Below are 20257 nucleotides of genomic sequence, written 5' to 3' on the forward strand. Positions count from 1 at the left end.
TACCTGTTTGTACATTCTTCCAGTAGCTGGGCCAGTAGCAAGACCAGTAGCTGAGTGTCACAGGTTGCTCATGTCTGTGTATATGAGCCCCCAAAGCCCCAGCCCCTCTATGTTTCCTAGTACAGACCCACTCACAAACACCCTCTTCCCCCACACACACACTGTCGATGCACCCCTGCAGTATCTGGCCTTGAGTATACAGCCTGTCCAGATGCCTGACACACACATACCTAGGTACACACTGTATTTCTGGCGTGTGGTCATGACTCCCTGGTTCTCCTCTTGTCTTGCCCTTAGAGACAGAAAGACACAGAAGCAGGTCTCTCAGTTGTCTCTCTGGGTTATTGCAGCAGGGAATTACTGCAACTTGAATAGACAACGAGGCCTGTGGAAAAGAAATATAAGGACCGATTCTTGATAGATGTTTCAGAGATGTTTATTTTCCAGCTGCATGGCCAGGGACTGCTGAGGAGCTGTAGCAATCAGGGGACAACCATGGTCCTTCCTGGGCAGGGGAACACAAAACAACCAATGGGGAACGAGGTTGACCAGGGAGCAGGGAAACCCCGTGCCTCCACCCCAGGGTGCCCCTCCCCCTGGACCCCACGCCACGGGGGAGGAACCCCAACGCTGGCTGTTGGCTAGGTCTTCACTGGTACCTGCAGGTCCTGCGAGGTCCTAACTAAATACTTTACTCCTGAAATGCACACCATTAGCTAGATCAATCTGCCTTCATTTACATTTTACAGGAAGTTTACTGGCACAATATGTATTTTTTACTCTGTTTTTGTCTCTTTGAAAACATTTCAAGTTCTTATCAACAGGTGGATGTACTTACTGATAAAAGAGTTGCTTCAGTCCTTATTAATAGTGTACCTAGTTTATGCCTTCTTGGTAAGAATCATCTGCCAGAATGTTATGCCAAGCAAATGCCTAGCTAAAAAGTTCAGTTCTCTGCCTAAAAAAGCAATAGCCTCCACAGTAATGGAGCAAAATTTAAAATTAATAATTGAATACTATTTTTAAATGTATGAGATCTTATCTTAAAGCAAGTAGATGAAGTCTATCATTGTAATATATGAATGCAAATTCAGATAACATAACCTCATGATGTCAGAATGAAAATCCATGTATTGATACAATTAATTTATCGGCTTCTGGGCTTAATATGTCATAGATCCCATTGAAGAGGAAGATGCAGATGTTCTTTACAGTAAAATACAGGAACTACTAAAAGCAGCTGTTATGGCAGATGTTGATATTCTCTCAGAGACATTTCAGCTTTTGATGGATTCTGCCAAGGATCTTTGCAGAAAGTTTTACGGTTTGGTTCCAGTTGGGCTTTATCTTCCAGCACCACCATTGTACTGTCCTCAGCCAGCTTCCCTCAGTGAAGTAAGTGTGTTTCTTGTGTGTTTGTTTAGATGTATTTATGAACCTTCATGAGCTTTGTTCTGGTTCCTTTCAGCTCATTTTTCTGTTTTCTTTCATATCTGCTTGTTTACTTAAGTAGCACTACGATGATAAGAAAGTACGTGTGCATTTGTGTTTTTTCCGCAAGGGATCTGTGCTGTAGAGAAGCAGGGATTAGGACCAGAAACAACATTTAATTATATGTCCTTTCTAATTTTGGGGTTTGTTTGTCTTTGCATTTTCAGGAAGACAGCGATGGCATTCTTCTAAAAATGGAGAAAGAAGTCCGTCAGAAAGTGTCAGGAGTTCTTCAGCGAATTATCTTGCTCTTGCGGGCTGCTCGTTGTTCTTGCTCCGCAGCACAGTGGTATATTAGGCAGCTGAAGTGGGCAAGAAAAGTTATGCAGAAAGTAAACATTTAACTTTATATTTTTAACTTGATTATCAGTTGTAAAGATTACTGACAAATTTGCAGCTGCAGGAGCATTCAGTCTCACCTGGGCTTTGATGTTATGTTTTGTACGTGTCATCTTCTAGTTTTACACTCATGTTCATTTTTTTTAGGAAACCGGAACTTAAAGATTTAGGGTGTCTAATTCATAAAGTGTTTCCTTTTGGGTGTCTTTCTATACCTGCTTGGTAACATACAAATTCATTTATTGTCCATTTGAAAGAAAAAAGCAGACTTTAATTGGGAGTTATAGCTGTTAGGTGGAAACATGCTCCAAATCACTTAGGGCTGGATATGGAACAGAGAAGATAATGCTCACTTCAGGTAAAGGGTCATCTCCATGCATAGAACTTGTAAGATCTCATTTTAGTTCTGTGCAATTTGTTTGCACAGAAGCAAGTTCAGAATAAATAGATTAAAAGTTTTTGTGTAAAATCAGCCTTTCCTTAGGTCATTGTAACACAGCTACTTAAGGAAGATTGAGTTAATACAGTGGCTGTCTCTCTTCCTGCAACGCCCCTGCAGCAGCATTAATGCAGTGACTGAGATCACAAACTGGTCTGACTAACAAGTATTTACTTCTGTTTGCATGGTCACATGCTTAATGTTGGCATGGGGAGCTGGTTAGACGTACCAACTGAAACTGGAGGCAAAGCTGATTAGCCTTGGTGACAGCAACCTGGACTGTGTTGAATTAATCTGGTTTCTTGGTTGTGATCTTAGTTCTTCTTATACTTTGTTACTCTTGTATTTCACAGTAATCATGAGTACCATTCAAACAAAAGCATTTTTTGTGCCATAGCTCATATTAAACATATTCCCTTAAATGAATTTTTGGAGTAGTGAGTTGGAGAAAATGGAAAGCAAGCTTAAGGGAGTTTTACTCATCTTGGCAGTATTCTGCTAATATCCGAGAGGCTGTGCATTCTGTAGTGATGCATGTAAAATGTTAACTGATTTTTATTTCCATTTTGATTGTTTATTTACTTATTTTTATAGATTCGAATGAAAGGTTCTCTTCCTTCGCTGAGTCCATTCCCAGAGACTTTGCTTCGGTACTGCAGTTTCCGCACTGTTCTCTGTGGATCTACATCTTCTGGACGCCATCAGTTTGATGACATGACCTGTAAAATTTTAGGTCTGTATGCAATAACATAAAATAATTTAGAGAAAATCCACATGTGGCAAATAAACTCTTATTAGCTTGAAATAGTATATTGCAATGTGTCAGGAACACATTTCATTTCCAGGTTCTATGTTAGTTATCAAAACTCTTATTCTAAAATGTGCAGTTCTAGATTCAGGGCAGGGGGTCATGCTACAGACCTGACATATGTGAAAGAACATGAACACTAAGTGGGACTAAGGAGCTGTAGCTCCAGAGCAATACTGAAAAATACCAAGCTGTTCTATTTAATTTATTTAAATAGAATCTCACCATATTGCATGTTTGTATTTGTAGGTTGGTTCAGGGAGTTCTGTGCATTATGCTGGATGTTTCATGTTCGTGAAAAATTATCTGACAACTGTAGGCGGTACCAAAATGCAAGGGAAAATATTAACAATATCAAGGTAATTATATTACTAATATAGTAGAGATACATTTTATTTGTGTGAAGCTATGAGAAGAATTCTAAAGGTCTGTTGTATATTTCTGTGAGAACTTTTATTTGCTTAATAAAATAAAATGAGCACAGTGCTTCCAATGTGAATCATGTGTTTGATGCTACAGAGCAGTGCTGTGCATGTGAACTCCATCTTCCTGACAGTATTTCTGTTAGGCTTTTGCTTGGTATTTAACTCAGAAAAGCAATAGCTGCCAGGAGAGCAATAGCTTCTACATTCGTTGACCTAAGAATTTACTGTCTGGGTGGGGTTTTTTTTCCCCATTAGGTCAAGATATTTTGGGTATTTTCCTGAATAGTGTATATTTAATACACACAAAATGGGGTTTGTGGTGTACTAAATATACAGGGTTTTCAGAAAGAATAATGAAAAAAATAAAAACTTCATCGCCTTTTCTTTACTTATACCCTCATCAATTGATGTCAGAGGTTCAGGAAGAAAAAGAAAGAAACTACTAGCATATTTGTCATGTATTCTGTAAAAAGTCCAAAGTTTTTCTTCACCAGAAAAACCAAGTTTCAGATAAACAGGATGGCTCTGTTTCAAATGGTAGAATATTCTGATTTTTCTGTACTTTGTGTGACAGTGGCAAATGAGATAGAAAATACTGTTCAAAATAAACTGATCCATCTTAAAAGCCTCTTGCAAGGCTTAATTATCTTGCTCACGAGAAAGAATTTATGATCACCTGAAGTCAGAAGTAGGATTATTTACTTCACAGTTTAGGCAAATCCTCAAGTTTTACCCTGACTGCAAACAGACTCTTCAGCAGAGTGTTAATGGAATTATTTCTTAAGCTGGTTTAAAAAAGCTCTTCTTTTTTTCTCCTTTTTTTTTTTTAATGTACATTGTGATCTATTCAGCCTTGATCTGTCTCCTGCCCTCACGCACTACTGTTTGGCAGATAAGTTAGAGATTTTTATTTTCTAAGAAAGAAGCATTACTATTTGTAATGTATGAATAATTTTGCTGAAATATATTGTTCATACCAATTAATGTTTCTGGTGATTTTTTTAGGATCTGAATAAGAATGGATATGATGTCTCCACAGTTGAGCATTGTCTGAATGCAGTGGAGTGGGCTTGTCGAATGCTTCCTTTCTGCAGGTTCATGAATGTTGAAGAATTAGTTCAAGATGTAATTTTGAGTCTGCTTGGAGAATTGCCTCCAATAAAAAAGGTGAAAGACCTTAAAACTAGAATAAAAGCAATAGAGATTATCACAAATATTTCTCCTCCTTGGAAGAGCTACTAGTTAGATTTTCAAGTGGTATAAGTTCTGTGTGAAAAGACACCTTACTTGTATGTTAGCTACTGGAAAAGATGCTCTTTTTTTTTGTGTAGGTGGCAGAGATTTTTGTAAAAGCATTTCCTAATCCTGAAGATATAAGAGTTTCACTAAGAGATAAATATCATGGACTTCAAGAGCGACTAAGTCACAGTATTGTTAAAGGTAATGTTCATCCCTCTTCAGGAAATTTTGAACAAACTTTATTTTTTATCCTACTTTCTAATTTGTGAGAATACTTCTTTCATACTCCATGCAAAACAATTATTGTAGTTTTCAGTTAGACAGCTGAGTTTTGTGACAATTTCTGTATTTTCTGTCTGGTATGTGTATACCAATCACAGAGTATCATGGCTTTCAAAATGTTGGTGGTTCTTCACTTTATCACAGTTTCTTGTTAAATTTATAACTTACTCTAATTTATGATTTTAGTTGAAATCTAATTCATGTCTAAATTTGAGACACTAACTCAAAACTGAAGATTAAGATTGAAAACTTGATTTTCTTTCTTTTAGTAGGCCCTGAAAATGAAGAAATGATGTCTGTTGTTATACAGGCTGCTGAAGAAGTGAGGAAGAAGGCCTTGAGACGTGTAGTAAAGAACATAGGCCCTATAGAAATCAACATTTGGGAGCCAGTAGAAGAGGGAGCATCAAATGATGAGGAACACTGTTATGACAGATTCTCACTAGGCACTAGTCTTAGCACGAGCACACTTACTGATCTTGGGAATCCTCAGATGTATAGTGATACAGACACAGCAGACACACTTTCCAATGCTTTGTTTACTGAGGAAACAAGAGCTCAAACACTGTCATTCCCAAGGTATGAAAAAATTGCAGCAGAAAGCTTTTGGTTTAAATAAAGGGGAAAACGAAAGAAAAAAGAGTTGTGTCCTGCTGATCAACTAATCTCTTCACCAAACAGGGTGATTGTCACTTTGGGTGATTTATCAAGTGAAGAATTACAAATTTACCAAATCTTAGAACATCTTAGGATGTTATATCAGTTAGTATGTGACTAATATGTTATTGAAGTGTAAATTATTATCAGCTATGTCCACATGTTACTGCCTAGTTTCTGTCCATGGATTTTGAATTTGATTAATCTGCCACTTTAGCATTGTACTAATGTAAATTTGGGTTTGTTCATTTGCCTTTTTTAACACCAATGGAAGAAAAGGAACTAATGTTGCATGTAATTCTTAAAATGGATTTGGGTATTAATGGTTCTTACATTTATTGTCTTACAGGGATAACGAACTCCAACGACAAAGGGAAATAGGCAGCAAAAATACCACACATAAGATAAAAGCTCCTAATTGTAAAACAAAACATAAAGTATGTAAAAGAGACATGCTTAATCCATGTAATTTGCCTGTAGTTGGTGCATGGGAATTTGAACGTGATGACGATGAGTATGTTAGATTTTTAGAACTCTTTTTGAGTTATGTTCTTGAGAGAGACCTGATAAAGTGTGGTGAGCTTGGAATTCCATTTCTCACTAGCTTTTCTGGGCTGCTTCGAGAGCATGAATTGAACTCTCTCTTTTTTGATGTTCACACAACACTAAAACGTCGACAAAACAAAACTAGAAGTCAAAGTGTGTTTAGCGCAGGGTCTTGCTATACTGTCACCCTGGCATCTTGTGATCCTGAAAAAGTGCCTGCCTGTAATGAAAACAAAAATATTTTGGAAAAACCAAGAATCGTACAGTCCATTGTACAGACCACAGAACCTTCTGTGCATAACCTAATGAAAGGACATCAAGAAGGATTATTTGGTTTAAAATACAAGTCAATTTACAGAGCTCAGACTGACAATCAAGAAGTCACTGTTGCACTAGCAAGCCAGACCTTTCCTAAGCATACTTCCTCTACCCTGCAAACTCAGGCATCTTCTAAATACATTTACAAAACTCTTGATGTAGTTGGTATTCTGCCAGCAGAAGAACTGCCTATAGAATTGACAGGCAAGTTGAGCAATATTGCAAAATTGCTCGAGTGGATGATCAGATGGTCCGATAAAAGACTGCTCTGTGGTTCCAATAAACAAGATTCTTTAGAGGAGTCTCTCCCAATGATACATGTGAAAACATCATCGGCAGCTGTCCTTTCATCTTTTTGGTTGTTAGAACAGCTATATGGAGACAGATCTCAAACAAAGAGCTTTAGATGTAAGGTAAGAAAAAGGATGGGACAAGTGTCAATGAAATGTGTGAGTGAGTTATGCCAGTAAAGAAAGTCACATACATGTTTTACCTCATAATTCTGTTCTCAGTAAAACCTGGAGTATTGAGTAACAGCCTTTCTTTTAAGAGTTGCTAAGAAAAGAGAAAAATTCCAGAAATACTGAAATTCTCTCTGTAAAAATACTTGAGTGTAGATGAAAGTTCTCTGGAAGTTCAAAATATAGCTCATTTATCCAGATACCACATTTTTTGCACAAATTCCTGTAAGTTTGGCCACTGTGTCTAGTCTTAGACATCATCTTTGAGGAAACCTACTATTGGAGATAGAATATGGCAAAGCAAGACAAAGAATAAAGAAATAGTTTCTCTTGGAAGAGCTTAAGTTCATTTGTCTTTGAGGACAGTGCAGATACAGTCTGACTGGAGTATTTAGACTGGTTAAAGACCGGTGAAAAATGACTAGCACTGTTACAGAGATTTGGAGTATATGTGTGTGTATGAAAGAAGAGATTTGCCAGGAGAACCTGGTAGGTATTGCTTTAGTTTATACTTTCAGGACAACTGGATCACTCAGCTCCTTTAATTAACAGTACCTAGAATCAGAGAATACATTAAAGGCTTTGAGGGGAGAGGGTTTTGGGACTTTTTTTGAGAAGGCTTTTCTCCCATTTCAAAAGAGATTTTTTTTTTTCATACTTTTAGCTTGTATTTTCTGGTTTTTTGGACAAGTATTTTATTCACAACTTAAAAATTTTCTGCATGCACCTAACCACAAGATTATGTGTGTCTTTGCCTTTCATACTGTTTTCAGTGGTAGTTTGAGAGTTCCATATTACACCTGATTAAGGCCAAATCTTATTGTATATATTTGTCTCAATTATATTGTCATATAGTGTCTTTGACAATTAACACTCAGTTGACACTGAAATCTTTCTTAGATTTCATTTGGATAATTCAGAGGACCATTGCTTCACTTAATGCAAAAAGGGCAGAAACTCAGCGTTTCACAGGCAACTGTAAATCCAGGATTTCTTGGCTCTGTGATAAAGAAAAGGATACGAATTAAGCATAATCATTCTGTATGAAAGCATTGTGGTTTTTTAAAAGTGTCTGGTTTTTTGGTTTTTTTTAAATAGTGAATTTTGATTATCATTATTTTTATTAATAGCATCCAGATAATCAGTATCTGAAAGAAATTGCGTCTCTATCAGAGGCCCAGTCTAGAACAGATGAAGAAAGTAGTATGGATGAAGGCTCTTCCATAGTGGCCAATTCTCCTGGTGTCCAGAATGTACAAGCCTATGATGATCTTTGTGAAAGTGATTTGGGGTAATTTTTTTTTTTAATCTAAGAGCTCTAGTTGATCATAATTCTTCTGTTGAGCACCATGAAAAGATCCACTGTTATTATGTGTTATATATGTGTTTCGTTTTGAGTGAAAAGTCAAAGTTGTGCATATTGGTTACAGCTGCATGAAGCAGATTAAATATTCTCCATCAGCACAGGTACATTAGGTAGAGAATAATGTAGCTGTTGCATATTAAGTGAATTGTACATGGTTGTTTATAAACTTAGTGATGTGGAAATAGAATCTAGATTTCCAGTATCATGGGTATCATGGTTTTCTCAAAGAATTCAGATAACTTCCCCTCTCTTCACTGTAATTTTTTATGATTTGAGATTATTTATGATTTGAGTTCACAATGTTCGTTTATTTTCCCCTGGATTTGTAATCTAGCTGTGTTCCTATGTGTGCTTGTCAGAAAAATAGATGGAAAAAGCAGTAATATTTGTTAATATCTTGCACTGTCCTGAAGATGAAGGATCCTTAACCTGAACTCCTCTGTGGCATTTCATCTTCTGTTGCAATAAAGAAAAAAATAGATCTCTAGTATTAGAAGATATATGTATAGAGAGAGAGTTAGATAGATCTCTAGTACTCTGAAAATAATCTCTAGTATTTTGAGACATTGTTGTATGTCTTGTCTGACAATTTGCTATTTTTTTTTAATAAAGGAAGTTTCTGTGAGGGAGATAATTGTAGCCTTAACCAGATGATTTTGAAGACATAGCACAGATTTGCTTCCATTTTTGGTAGATCGTGTGTGTTGGTTACATTTTTCTGGAAACAGCTCATCTGAAAGAGTGTACCATTAATGACACTAAAATATCACAGCTATCCAAAAAAAAAAAATTAAGCTTGGTTGAAGTCATAGTCAGAGAGAAAACTTAAATGAATATTGATTATATCACAACAGTGTTTATTTTACAGTTAGGCACTAGCCTGCAATCTGAAAGAAGCAGCATACTCAAAGTGAGCCAGATACTTATGTTGTTAATTATCTTTTGTAATCCCAATTACCAGAATGTCTACAAAGTCAAAATATTTTGATAAGAAGGAAATTAATCATGGAAATAATTCTGTCCCTCTAATGACTGAAGATCTGAATGAAGTGGGACCATTTGTTCGGCAGGAGTTGAGTGTAACACCAGAACAAGGTTTGTTTTAATGGTATATCCTTTTACTATGGTCTGACATATAGCAGTAGTTTTGCATGAGTACGATTTTATGTCCCTCTGTTTATTTAATCAAAAAATGTGAGTGTTTTCATTGTTGTATTGGAATTATTTTATCCAGTTTGTATTATAACTAAATTATATAAAACTGCTTTATCAAGACTTTCCAATTACTATTTCACTTATGTTACTTTTTTGCTATAGAGATAGAACAATGTATGATATATGATATATGAGAGAACATGTTCTGTTCTCTCATATACGTTCATTCCAGAAATATTCATGCAAGTGTGTAAAACAATTGGCAAATTTTAACAGCTGAGTATGCATAAGTTATCGTATTTGTACCCTTTATATAAGCTGCTTTTTTTTTACCTCTCTCTTCGGGAGCATGTATCAACACTACTAAGAACACAATTTTGAATTTGCTGAAGCAACTTTGAACACTTTACTCCACACTAGTAAAAGAGTGAATTAATGTGACCTGCTGTCAGAAATCACATAAAGTACTATAATCCATGTAGTTTTCTAATTTAGAGTAATTGTGTTTATTTTGTAGAGTTCTTTGAGGAGCCGTATGAAACTCCGAAGAGCTCCAATAGCTCTGTCAAGATCAAACCTGTAGAACATCAAAGAGAACAGGCAAGTTACCACGGAATCGTCAGGGATAATAGAAACATTTGGATTTGGAAGGGACCTGAAAGATCATCTCATTCCAAACCCCCTGCCATGGGCAGGGACACCTTCTACTAGACCAGATTATCCGGGGCCCCATCCAACCTGGTCTTGAACATATTCATGGATGGGACATCCACAACTTCTCTGGGCAACCTATTCCAGTGCCTCACCTCCTCACAGGAAAAAATTTCTTCCTCTAATCTAATCTAAACCCACCCTTTTTCAGTTTGAAGTAATTCCCCCCTCTCCTATTACTATGTGCTCTTTGTAAGAGGTTCATCTCCAGCTTTCCTGTAGGCTCCTTGAGCTACTGAAAGACTGCTCTAAGGTCTCCCTAGAGCTTTCTGTTCATTATGCTGAACAACCCCAACTCTGTCAGCCTTTCCTCATAGGTGCTCCAGGCCCCTGAACACCCTTTGTCCTGGGCTTGCTTTAGTAGGTCCATGTCCTTCTTGTATTGGTGGGCACAGAGCTGAACACAGTACTCCAGTGAGTCTTCTGAGGACGGAATAGAGGGGAGAATTGCCTCCCTCAATCTGCTGGCCACATAGCTTTGGGTGCAGCCCAGGAAATGTTTGGCTTGGACAATCTCTCAGTATTCCTCACCCTGTCCTTGTTTCCACCCTCTGTAAGCTTCATTTTTGTGTTTGACTTTGTCCGGGAACTCCTTGTTCATCTATGCAAGCCTCCTAGCATTTTTCCCTACCTTCCTCTTTGTTGGGATGCATCACTCCTGAGGCTGGAGGAGATGATTCTTGAATATTAACCAGCTTTTTTGTGCCTCTCTTCCCTTCAGGGCGCTATCCCATGGGACTCTACCGAGCAGATCCCTGAAGAGGCCAAACTCTGCTCTCCTGAAGTGAAGGTCAGTGAGCTTTCTGTGTGCCCTCCTCACTGCCCTGAGGAACTCAAATTCCACCATTTCATGGTTGCTGCAGCTAAGGCTGCCCTTGAGCTTCACATTCCCCAGCACCTCCTCCTTGTTGGTCAGATTGAGGTCCACCATAGCACCTCTCCTCACTGGCTGTTCTGTCACATGTAGAAGGAAGCTGTCATCAATGCCTTACAGAACCTTCCGTATTTCCTGTGCCCTGCTGTGTTGCCCCTCCAGCAGATACTGGGATGATTGGAGTTCCCTGTGAGAACCAGGGTTTGTGTATATGAGGCTATCTGCATATCCCTATCTGCATATAGAGGACCTCATCTGCTTCATCTTCCTAGTTGGCAGCCTTTTATCAGAGCCCCACTGTAATGTCACCTGTCCCTGCCCTCCTGGTAAACTTGAGCCATAAACTCTTGGTCAACTCATCCATCCCCAGGCAGATCTCCATGCACTCCAGCTGGTCATTGACGTAGAGGGTGACACCCACTCCTTGTCTCCCCTGCCTGTGCTTCCTAAAGAGGCTGCATCCATCCATTCCAACACTCCAGTCATCAGAGTCATCACACCACGTGTCTGCAATGCCAGTAAAATCATACCTGGCAGATGTACACATCTCCAACTCTTGTTTATTCCCCATGCTATATGTGCTTGCATGGAGGCCTCCAGTGAAGCTCAGTTACTGGCAGGAGTAGCTGTAATTCCTTTGTGCAGCTCTTCAGGTGCTGTGTTGACATGCAGTCCCTCTCCAGGCATCTCTTTCTGTCTCTGGCATAAAATTGCCCCTCTCCTGGCAGCTTTAGTTTAAAGCCCTCCTCCCCACTTGCCGAGACTATGAATGGAGATGCTCTTCCTCTGCTCTGATAGATGAACCCCATCAGCCCTCAGCAGACCAGGTTTCTCAAAGCAAGTTCTATGGCTGAAGAAGCCATACCCCTGGCCATGGCACCAGTCCTGTAACCATTTGTTGATTGAGCAGATTCAAACCCTTTCAGACCCTTTCCCTGTGACTGGGAGGATTAACAGCATTCCAGAGCCCTCACTGCCACTCCCTTCTCAGACTGCTCCTGGATGTGTCACTGGTGCCAGTGTGAAACAACAGTGGCGGATAATAGTGGGCTGTGCAGGGCTTGGTTGTCTCTTGGAGCCCCAGGGAAGCAGCACCTCTCTACAGAGTGTGTCAGGTCATCAAATGGGTGCTTTTCTACCTCTCTGAAGAGAGTTGCTTCCTACCACCCATCAGCTGTCCTTAGTTGTGCTGGTTGTTACAAAGGGAGCAGGTTGGGCTGCCTTACTCAGCTCCAGCATTTCTCCTGATGTCACAGGATCTTACATGGGAGCATTGAATTGTTATGAATACCGTTTCCAAAGTATCCTGACTTCATCAATATATTTGTGAAGTTGAGGGCTTAAAGTGTTTCGGATTGGTGAATCTTCTTCCTTGCTTAATAAAAGTAATGATTAGAAGGTTATAAAATGATGTGTGCTCTGATCACTTTTGAAAATGTACGTATGCTTTTATATATGTATATATATGTTAGATATAATTATATATACATAAAATTACATTAATTTTTAAAAAACTAAATATATCAAGAATTTTATTTTGCTTCTGTCTGAAAACTCACTCTGGATTTATAAATGAGCCTTCTTTTTTAATGCATCATTTTTGGTCATAGGTATCTTTTCTTTAAAAGTTGCTAAGGGTTATTATGCTATGTATTGTGGTCTTCAATTTTGCAGTACATTTTACTTCAGTGAATCTACATGTGTAAAATCCTACATTTGTTTCATTTTCTTAGTTTGTAGGTAGTTTGTGTATAATAGTGTTGTTCCCACATTTTCTTTTTCACCTAGGGAGTGTGAGATTAGCAGAATATATATCCAGGGTACTACATGAATACGAATTTGAAACTAAAATCTCATAATAATGAGTTTGTTTTAAGAAAAAGAAAGATGCTCAGGTGAATTGTTATATCTCTTTGTTGCTGATCTGTAACTGCCTTTTGATAAGTATGTAATTTTGATTATTTTTTAGTTATATTTTTTTAATTGGATGATTAATCAAAAATACATAGGCCAAAAAACCTGTACTTTATTGAAGCAGGAGGGATAGAAAAAATTTGCAAGTTAAGATACATCTTTTTGTATTCAGCAGGACACCATTTCAGCTGTAGATGGTCCTGAAGATCAAAACATGGAAGAAACAAAGGAAAAAAAGGCTAAACAGAATATGTAAGGGACTTGTTGGGTTTTTTTAATTCCTCTTTTAACTTTGCTTAAAAACAGTAGTAGTTGTGTTAATGATGATATCCAGTGAAGTCTCAGGGGTTGCTGCTGTTGTTTATAGCAACAAAATCACAGTTTCAAACAGTTTCAGTCATCTCCTGTTTCATGTACAGATATTTCACATATACGAAGTGCAGGGTTGATGAGTCATTATTTTAGTAATGATCTAATAAAATAAGCATGGTTTGTGGGATGGTGTATTTTATGTCTAGGAGAAAGATAGACAATAACTGGAAAAATGGAAAATCTTACTATGATGACATATAAATAAATGTCCTTATGTATACATAAAGTTTGTGAAAAACTTAAACGACTGACTTTTTGAGACACTTGAAATCACTTACTATTTTAAAATTACATGGTTTTGTTTTAACTGAATGTAAGATGCCCCTCAAGAATTTATTATGGCATTGTTTTTTCTCTTCTAGAGATGCAGATTATAGGGATATTCACAGTATTAGTTAAATTGGATTTTCTCTTCCTTTGTCTACTGGAATCAACCTCTTTTTTGCTTGCTGTTTGAATAGCCAGAACTTTTCCAGTGCTTTTGTTTGAGTCAGTTTCTGATTGCTAGGGGAAACAAAACATGAATGTCAGTATTGCCAGCTCAGATTGCAGTGTAATGCAGTAATTGAAGTAATGCAGATCAGTACAGCTTTGATCAGGTGGCTTTCAAGTATTTCATCTCATTCTAATTAAAATACTTCTTCAGGAGTGTATGTGTATATTTATACACACACATGTATATAAAATGAAAACAGCATAACAAATTATTGTAGAATTTGCAATACTATTTTTTTCTCTCTTTACAGTATGACTGAGGTTGTTACTAGTACTGTTTCTCACTCATTCTCCTCAAAACAAGATGCGGAAGTTCCTAGGTAAGATAAACCTATACTGTTTTATGTAATAAAATAAAATTGTTGGTTTGAAGTAATGTGATATGTAAATTTGACTGCAAAATATTTGCAGGTATAGTATATTGAACCTGCACACTAAGTAGCTTTTCCTGAAACTTCTTTGTACTATAATCCTTGTGGATCATATACACTCGTGTGTTGTCTGGAATATCCCATGAATCAAACCTGTTGATTCAGAGCTGTCAGATTTCAAGAGACATGACAGTTTTGTTTCCTCATTCTGGATAGAATTCATTATATAATATTACTATAGGAGAACATATAGAACACCTGAACGATGATACTTTAAACTTGTAAATACATTTTAATTAAAATTATTATAATGCATATATCCTATGACAACTGATATATTTACATAAATATATACAAAATAGAGAGGATGTTGGAATTGGGAAAAGAAGTCAGGAGTCAGTCTCAGGCTTTCAGTTCTAGAACAGTCCTCTATGAAGCTTTTTTCATTTTAGAGGAAGATATGAACTACGCATACTTTTGGGTTCCATTTTCATGTGTCACTAAGCTCTTTTCCTTCATGAGCTTTTCATGCCAACTATTTTCAAAGAAAATTTATTCAAACTTTTGGCATCTCAGTCCATGCTTGCACATTCTAATTGCCTTCCAAAAGATTTCATATGCCCCTTCACAGCTCTTAGATATCTAAGATTATTACCCATTAGCCATTGCTTTATGCTTCTGTTTGTTCACATGCTTGGAGGCCATCCTGTACAATTGTAAAAAGTCTGTACAGGCAACTCCAAGGGTTCCCTGTATCCATAGCAATGTCAGCATTTTTCTTAAACAGAGAAATGTCTCTTGGGTCAATTTCTGTAGGTGTAAGTGAAGTCCTTCAGTTTCTTTATAGCTTAATGTAAATCCTAACCCTCTCTTCCTCATGTAAGGAATTAATGTACTTGATATTCTTTACCTGCTAAAAGATCTTGTTATCACTGTGGGAAAAGGTAATGTATTGTACATGTTACTCAAATTTTAAATTATTTTCTTTAATCTGAAATCTTGTTGCTTTTTAATCCCAAATATCTGAAGGAACATTAAGTCAAAGTGAATCTGTCTTCTGCCGTATTTCTACTAAAAATGTCCTTCTTCATTTTCTATCAGCTGTTGGACTTTATGACTAACCAGGCCTTTTTTCTTTCTGTCAAGTCATTGTTTTCTGCCTGTATCTCTAGTGAAAACAATATTTTAGATACACTTATGGCTACAAAATCAGATAGAACTTACATCTTTACTGCTGCTTTTCAGTATTTTAAGGAGTGTTTGGAAATATGTCATACATGCTCTCTGGTCAAGATTGTACACTGTTAATTATTAAGTTGTTCCTACAAATTAATTATGTTTTTATAAAACACAGCTATCTTTAAAATTTTTATGGACTGATTTAAGACAACCTTAGATAGGCGTTTTGAACTCTGAATGTTTTTCATAGTTCTGTTCTTTTCTTTCTTAAGTAGTGCAGACATTTCTGTAAGTGATTCTCAGCATTCTCAGACTGTTGTTTCAACTATATCAAGTCTTGCCTCCCATACTTCTGTTTGTGCAAAGAAGCAAGAAGTCAAGGAAAAATCCTCTAGAGAAGAGAAACCAAATGCATCAGAAACTGTTAGGCAGATGCTGCAAGATGAAATGTTTAAATTAGTTCAGGTGAGAGCATCTGATTTTTTAAAGTAGTTTTCATGGTACAAACTGTGTTGTTTAAAAAAATGTAAATAATTACTGTGTTAAAGGCATTCTGCATGTGGTTGTTCTTGAAAGAGATTTCCAGTCCCATGTTAATCACTGTGAAAACTTATTTTAGACTTAACTCTTGCTTCTGATTCAAGAAAATTAGTGGTGTAATAATAGAAGTTTGAGTGTGTTTTAGCTATATAAGTCAATGTGCTTCAATAGTTTACATTTGGAAAAATTCTGATGCTGTGATAACTTTTCAACTGTACTAGGATTTATGTTGTGGTAGTACGTTGAGCCAATTTCAAGTGACCTTACATTTATTGAAACTTCACAGAAGAAGTGAAGACATTAATCTTGCTTCAGCATAACCTGTCTGTGGCAGGTATTTGTTGTAGCTTATAAAAAACTCCAGTACACATATACAATTATACAAATGAATCATTATTGAATCATCCTATTATTGGGATGTTTTTTGTTTTGTCACCTGATAGCAAACAGCTGTAACATAGCCTGGATATTTTTGCTAAGATCTCTGTTGAAGTTGTTGGCATTGTTAACTTTGTGCGTGTGTATATTCAGCTACAGCAGATCAACTTCATGAGTTTAATGCAAATAGTGCAGTCATCCTTTACCAATGTGCCAAATGTGCAGCAAATGTTACCACAGCATCAGTCAGTTCATCTGGCAGGGAGCCAGCCTGCACACACTGCTGTAAGCAATGCTTCTCCAAAAACACAAGTGCCCACTCAAGAAGAAAAAGGAAAAACTGGTCAAGAGAGCTCTGTTTTTCAGCCAAGGAAGAGTGTGAAAAACGGAAGCAGCAATGGCCAAATAAAGGTAGGTATATCAAAGTGTGGTTTATGAAGACTATTCAGTATGTCTGATATATTATCTATCCTGTTGAGTTAGGAAATGTGTTCGTAGTGATTGGTATAGAAAGAATTGGGTTTTTTTGGTGCGTATTTAGTGCATGGTAACTATGTAAATGCTGGTTTGTTTGCTTTTCTCATTTAGAATCATCTGGATATGAGTGCCTCTTTGACATTATTTGAAAGCAACAGCAAGGAAACTGGATTAATGTCACCATCCCAAGATTTGCATTCTTCAGTGCCTACTAAACCACTTCATCTCCTAGCTCCTTCCTCAGGCATCCAGAAAAAAATAAAGCTTATCCCTGTTGAAAAAAAAATTAGTTACTCAAATGGATTTCCTTTGCTTAAGCTCGAATCAAGTTATCATGCCAAACCAGCATTTTTACATCCAATAGAAATGTCATCATCTTTTGCCAGACCACCCCCAGTACCACGAGTAGCTTGGAGTTCATCAGATTCCTTATCATATACACCAAGAAAGACTAAGGCAGGAGAAGATTTCCACAGGAATAGATATAACCCTGAGATTCCAAGGCAAATGCATGAGGAAAAGGAGAGATGGGCAGAAAGAGTGCATAAGGGACCTCCCAAATATCTGAATTTAGATCAGTATGAGGAACAGCAAGAAGTTTCACCTCGGCCACAGTTCCCTGCAAATGTCGATGTGTACAAAGCTCCGACCACTCAGAACCTGGCTGGTATTCCACTGTTGCGCTTGCAATTTGGCCCAATACCTAGAATTCCACCAGCTGTAAGGCAGCCAATCACTACTACTTTAATACCTGTTAAACCTGCAACAAAAGATACTGACTCCAGAAAAACACTACAGGATGCAGGAATATCACTACTTCAGATTAATCTACCTGAGAAAAAGAAGGTACTGGATTTTAATAATATATTTTTCTAAGTTGCAGTGTTTGGTCAGTTTTTTGGTTCCTTACTCATCACAAGTAAGTTCACGTTTGCAGGCTATGGACTTTGGAAGTGTTCAGCACAGGTATCGGGAGGAATCTAGAACTAAACATATGTGCATATTGACGTGTCAGTGTGAGGCAGGCTGCAAGCCTGAAAGTGTTTTTAATGACATAAGATTGATTCTACATTCCATACTTAATCAACTATGGAATCAATTCATAGTTAATCACTGGTAATGAGTGTAAAGAATTTGCTGTCTAAAATACTGGACAGACAATATTTATATGATAAAAAAATAGGGGTTTTTTCCCAGAAATTATAATAGAATTATTTACAGAAGTAGAATGTGATGAAAAATCCTTTCTTGCAGGGCAGAAATGGAATGGTAAAAGGCTTGGTAAGAAAATCTTACAGATGCTGAATACCTGATGTTTTGAAAAATTTTATATCTTATAGACTTATATGCTTGTATATCCCAGTTGAGAAGAATGGAAATGGTTTTCCTTGAAAGGTGCTTCTTCAGTCTCTGTGTGCATTGGATGGTTCCTAACTTCATCCTGAACTATGTACATAAGAAATGCAAATATTAGTGAAACATGTTCTATGGAGAACATTCATATGTTCTGTGGAGAAAATTCACACCTTTTCATTCACTTTCAGAAAATAGTTTATGCATGTACATATTGGCAGAGGTTCTGGTCTGATGCTATTAATATTCCATTTCCATTTTCTTTACAAAATGCTACAGGAGTTTCGTTTGTTTAATTGAAATCCAAACCGGACTTACTTTTTTCATGCAATCTAACTGGGGTTCCCCTCCCCGTTTCCTCTGTCTTCTTTGTCTCTGAACACTCTTAGGCACCAAAACTCATTCCACTTCAAGATCTCATTGCATTTGAACAGCTCCAGAAGCATCATTCTGTGCCCAGTACTTCCTTTGGACAAGACCAAACCAAACCTATGGAGCTACTAAAAACTGGTGTTGAACCATTTGAACTAAGAGATGTACAGAACAATAGAAAAAGGCAAGCCAAATTTTTAAAGTGGAACTTCCTTTTGAAAGACTGACTGGTAATCTTTGACATCAGAGGGAGTGGATATAACTCTCTCAGCAGAGAATAAAATCGCAAATGTTAGTAAAGACACAGCAGAATTGTATCATTAGGGTGTGAAGAGTTTTTGCTCTTACGAGATTTACAGGTAGAAGATTCCAGGGGAAATGTTTTTCGTTCCACTACCTGTGTTTTGAGGTCTTCTTGTCTCCTGACTGTTTGCTATACACTCTTCATGAAAAGATTTGCTCTTTGCACAATGATAGACTGCTGTCTGGGCTGCATATTGTCACTGTCATCTTCAAGAGGGAAAGGATGCTCTTTCAGTATATTTCAATGTGTAGGCTGTTTTTAATATAGACAGTGATTAGTTAACAAAATTCCTGCTGAAGCAGGGTTGGGGTTTTTTTGCTAGGTATGTTATTCATTACTTACAAAATTTCATCTATTAGATGTTAATTGATTCCACAAACAGTTAAAACAGATTTTTAAGCTGCTTACATATCTTTGTTCAGTTCTCATAGAATGCTGATAGAATGTTCTAGAATGGAATACTTGGTTCCTTCCAATTACCATGCTTTTAACTGTCGTTCCAGAGCAGAGGCTCAAGAGGAGTTTTTCACTCTTAAAGTGAAAACTTGCTACACTAGTAACTGCAGATAGAGTTTAGAATACATTTTGATAGTATCTGCAGAAGTGCTTGATGCTACAGTTGCTGATGTGTAATCTACTTGTCACATTTTAAAAAAGAAGCTACAGTTGCTGTCTTGTAATCTACTTGTCACCTAATAATTAGAAAACTTCGATGGGCATTGAAGTTTGTTTCTTATAGATTCCTTATAGGCCTTATGAGTAGTAATTATTAATTATACACAAGATATAGATGTGAAATGTTATGTGGTTTGTAATATTTAATATAAATAGCTTATTAGACAATTAATGGATTTTAGTGTGATTGCTAGTATTTTTATGGGTTCCTACAACAATTTTATGTAGATTTCAAGCAGGCAAAAATTGTGGTTTGAACGCATCTGTATGCAGCAGCTCTGTTCATCTTTTCCAATCTTTATTTCAGGTTTTATTTCTTAATAGTATTATCTCTTAGAGAACAACAATAGGTATTTTTGTTGTTTCAGAGCACTTCTTACTCTTTATCTGTAATTAATAATATGTTGACAGTAAAAAGAGGCGTAATAAGAAACAACTGAAAGAGAAGGAGGATAAGAAGAAACCAAACGTGTCCTTCCGCCCAGACGACTCCATCATCAGTATTAGTGACACAGCAGTGATTACTGAATCAGAGACTGGGGTATAGAATAATGTTTTTTTCTTATCCTTTTCCCATTCAAGTATTAATAGAAAAGAAAGAAGCAGGAAACTATAAAACAAACAGTAATGTACATCTCTTCCAGGCTCTAGCCTAGAAACAGTATACATATTTTTAATTCATATACTTGCATTTTCTGTAAACAGGAGATTTGTTT

The 20257-nt window shown here is 36.9% G+C and overlaps 1 protein-coding gene across 7 annotated transcripts in view; it reads left to right on the forward strand.

Moving 5' to 3' along the window:
- Positions 1–20257, forward strand: part of CPLANE1 (ciliogenesis and planar polarity effector complex subunit 1) — a 60210-nt gene that overhangs the window by 23668 nt on the left and 16285 nt on the right. For 5 of the 7 annotated variants that reach the window (XM_082301464.1, XM_082301467.1, XM_082301468.1 and 2 more), the window contains 19 exons: positions 1178–1395; positions 1659–1823; positions 2864–3002; positions 3327–3436; positions 4508–4669; positions 4834–4942; positions 5293–5602; positions 6030–6957; positions 8136–8296; positions 9333–9466; positions 10044–10126; positions 10959–11027; positions 13198–13277; positions 14144–14212; positions 15718–15907; positions 16514–16771; positions 16949–17683; positions 18580–18746; positions 19953–20082. In XM_082301464.1, coding sequence (XP_082157590.1) covers positions 1178–1395; positions 1659–1823; positions 2864–3002; positions 3327–3436; positions 4508–4669; positions 4834–4942; positions 5293–5602; positions 6030–6957; positions 8136–8296; positions 9333–9466; positions 10044–10126; positions 10959–11027; positions 13198–13277; positions 14144–14212; positions 15718–15907; positions 16514–16771; positions 16949–17683; positions 18580–18746; positions 19953–20082 — 4217 coding nt within the window. The remainder of the gene's footprint in view (positions 1–1177; positions 1396–1658; positions 1824–2863; positions 3003–3326; positions 3437–4507; positions 4670–4833; positions 4943–5292; positions 5603–6029; positions 6958–8135; positions 8297–9332; positions 9467–10043; positions 10127–10958; positions 11028–13197; positions 13278–14143; positions 14213–15717; positions 15908–16513; positions 16772–16948; positions 17684–18579; positions 18747–19952; positions 20083–20257) is intronic. The other 2 variants (XM_082301466.1, XM_082301465.1) reach the window with 2 other exon arrangements.

This window comes from Coloeus monedula, assembly GCF_965178545.1.
Source record: "Coloeus monedula genome assembly, chromosome: Z".
NCBI classification, from domain to species: domain Eukaryota; kingdom Metazoa; phylum Chordata; class Aves; order Passeriformes; family Corvidae; genus Coloeus; species Coloeus monedula.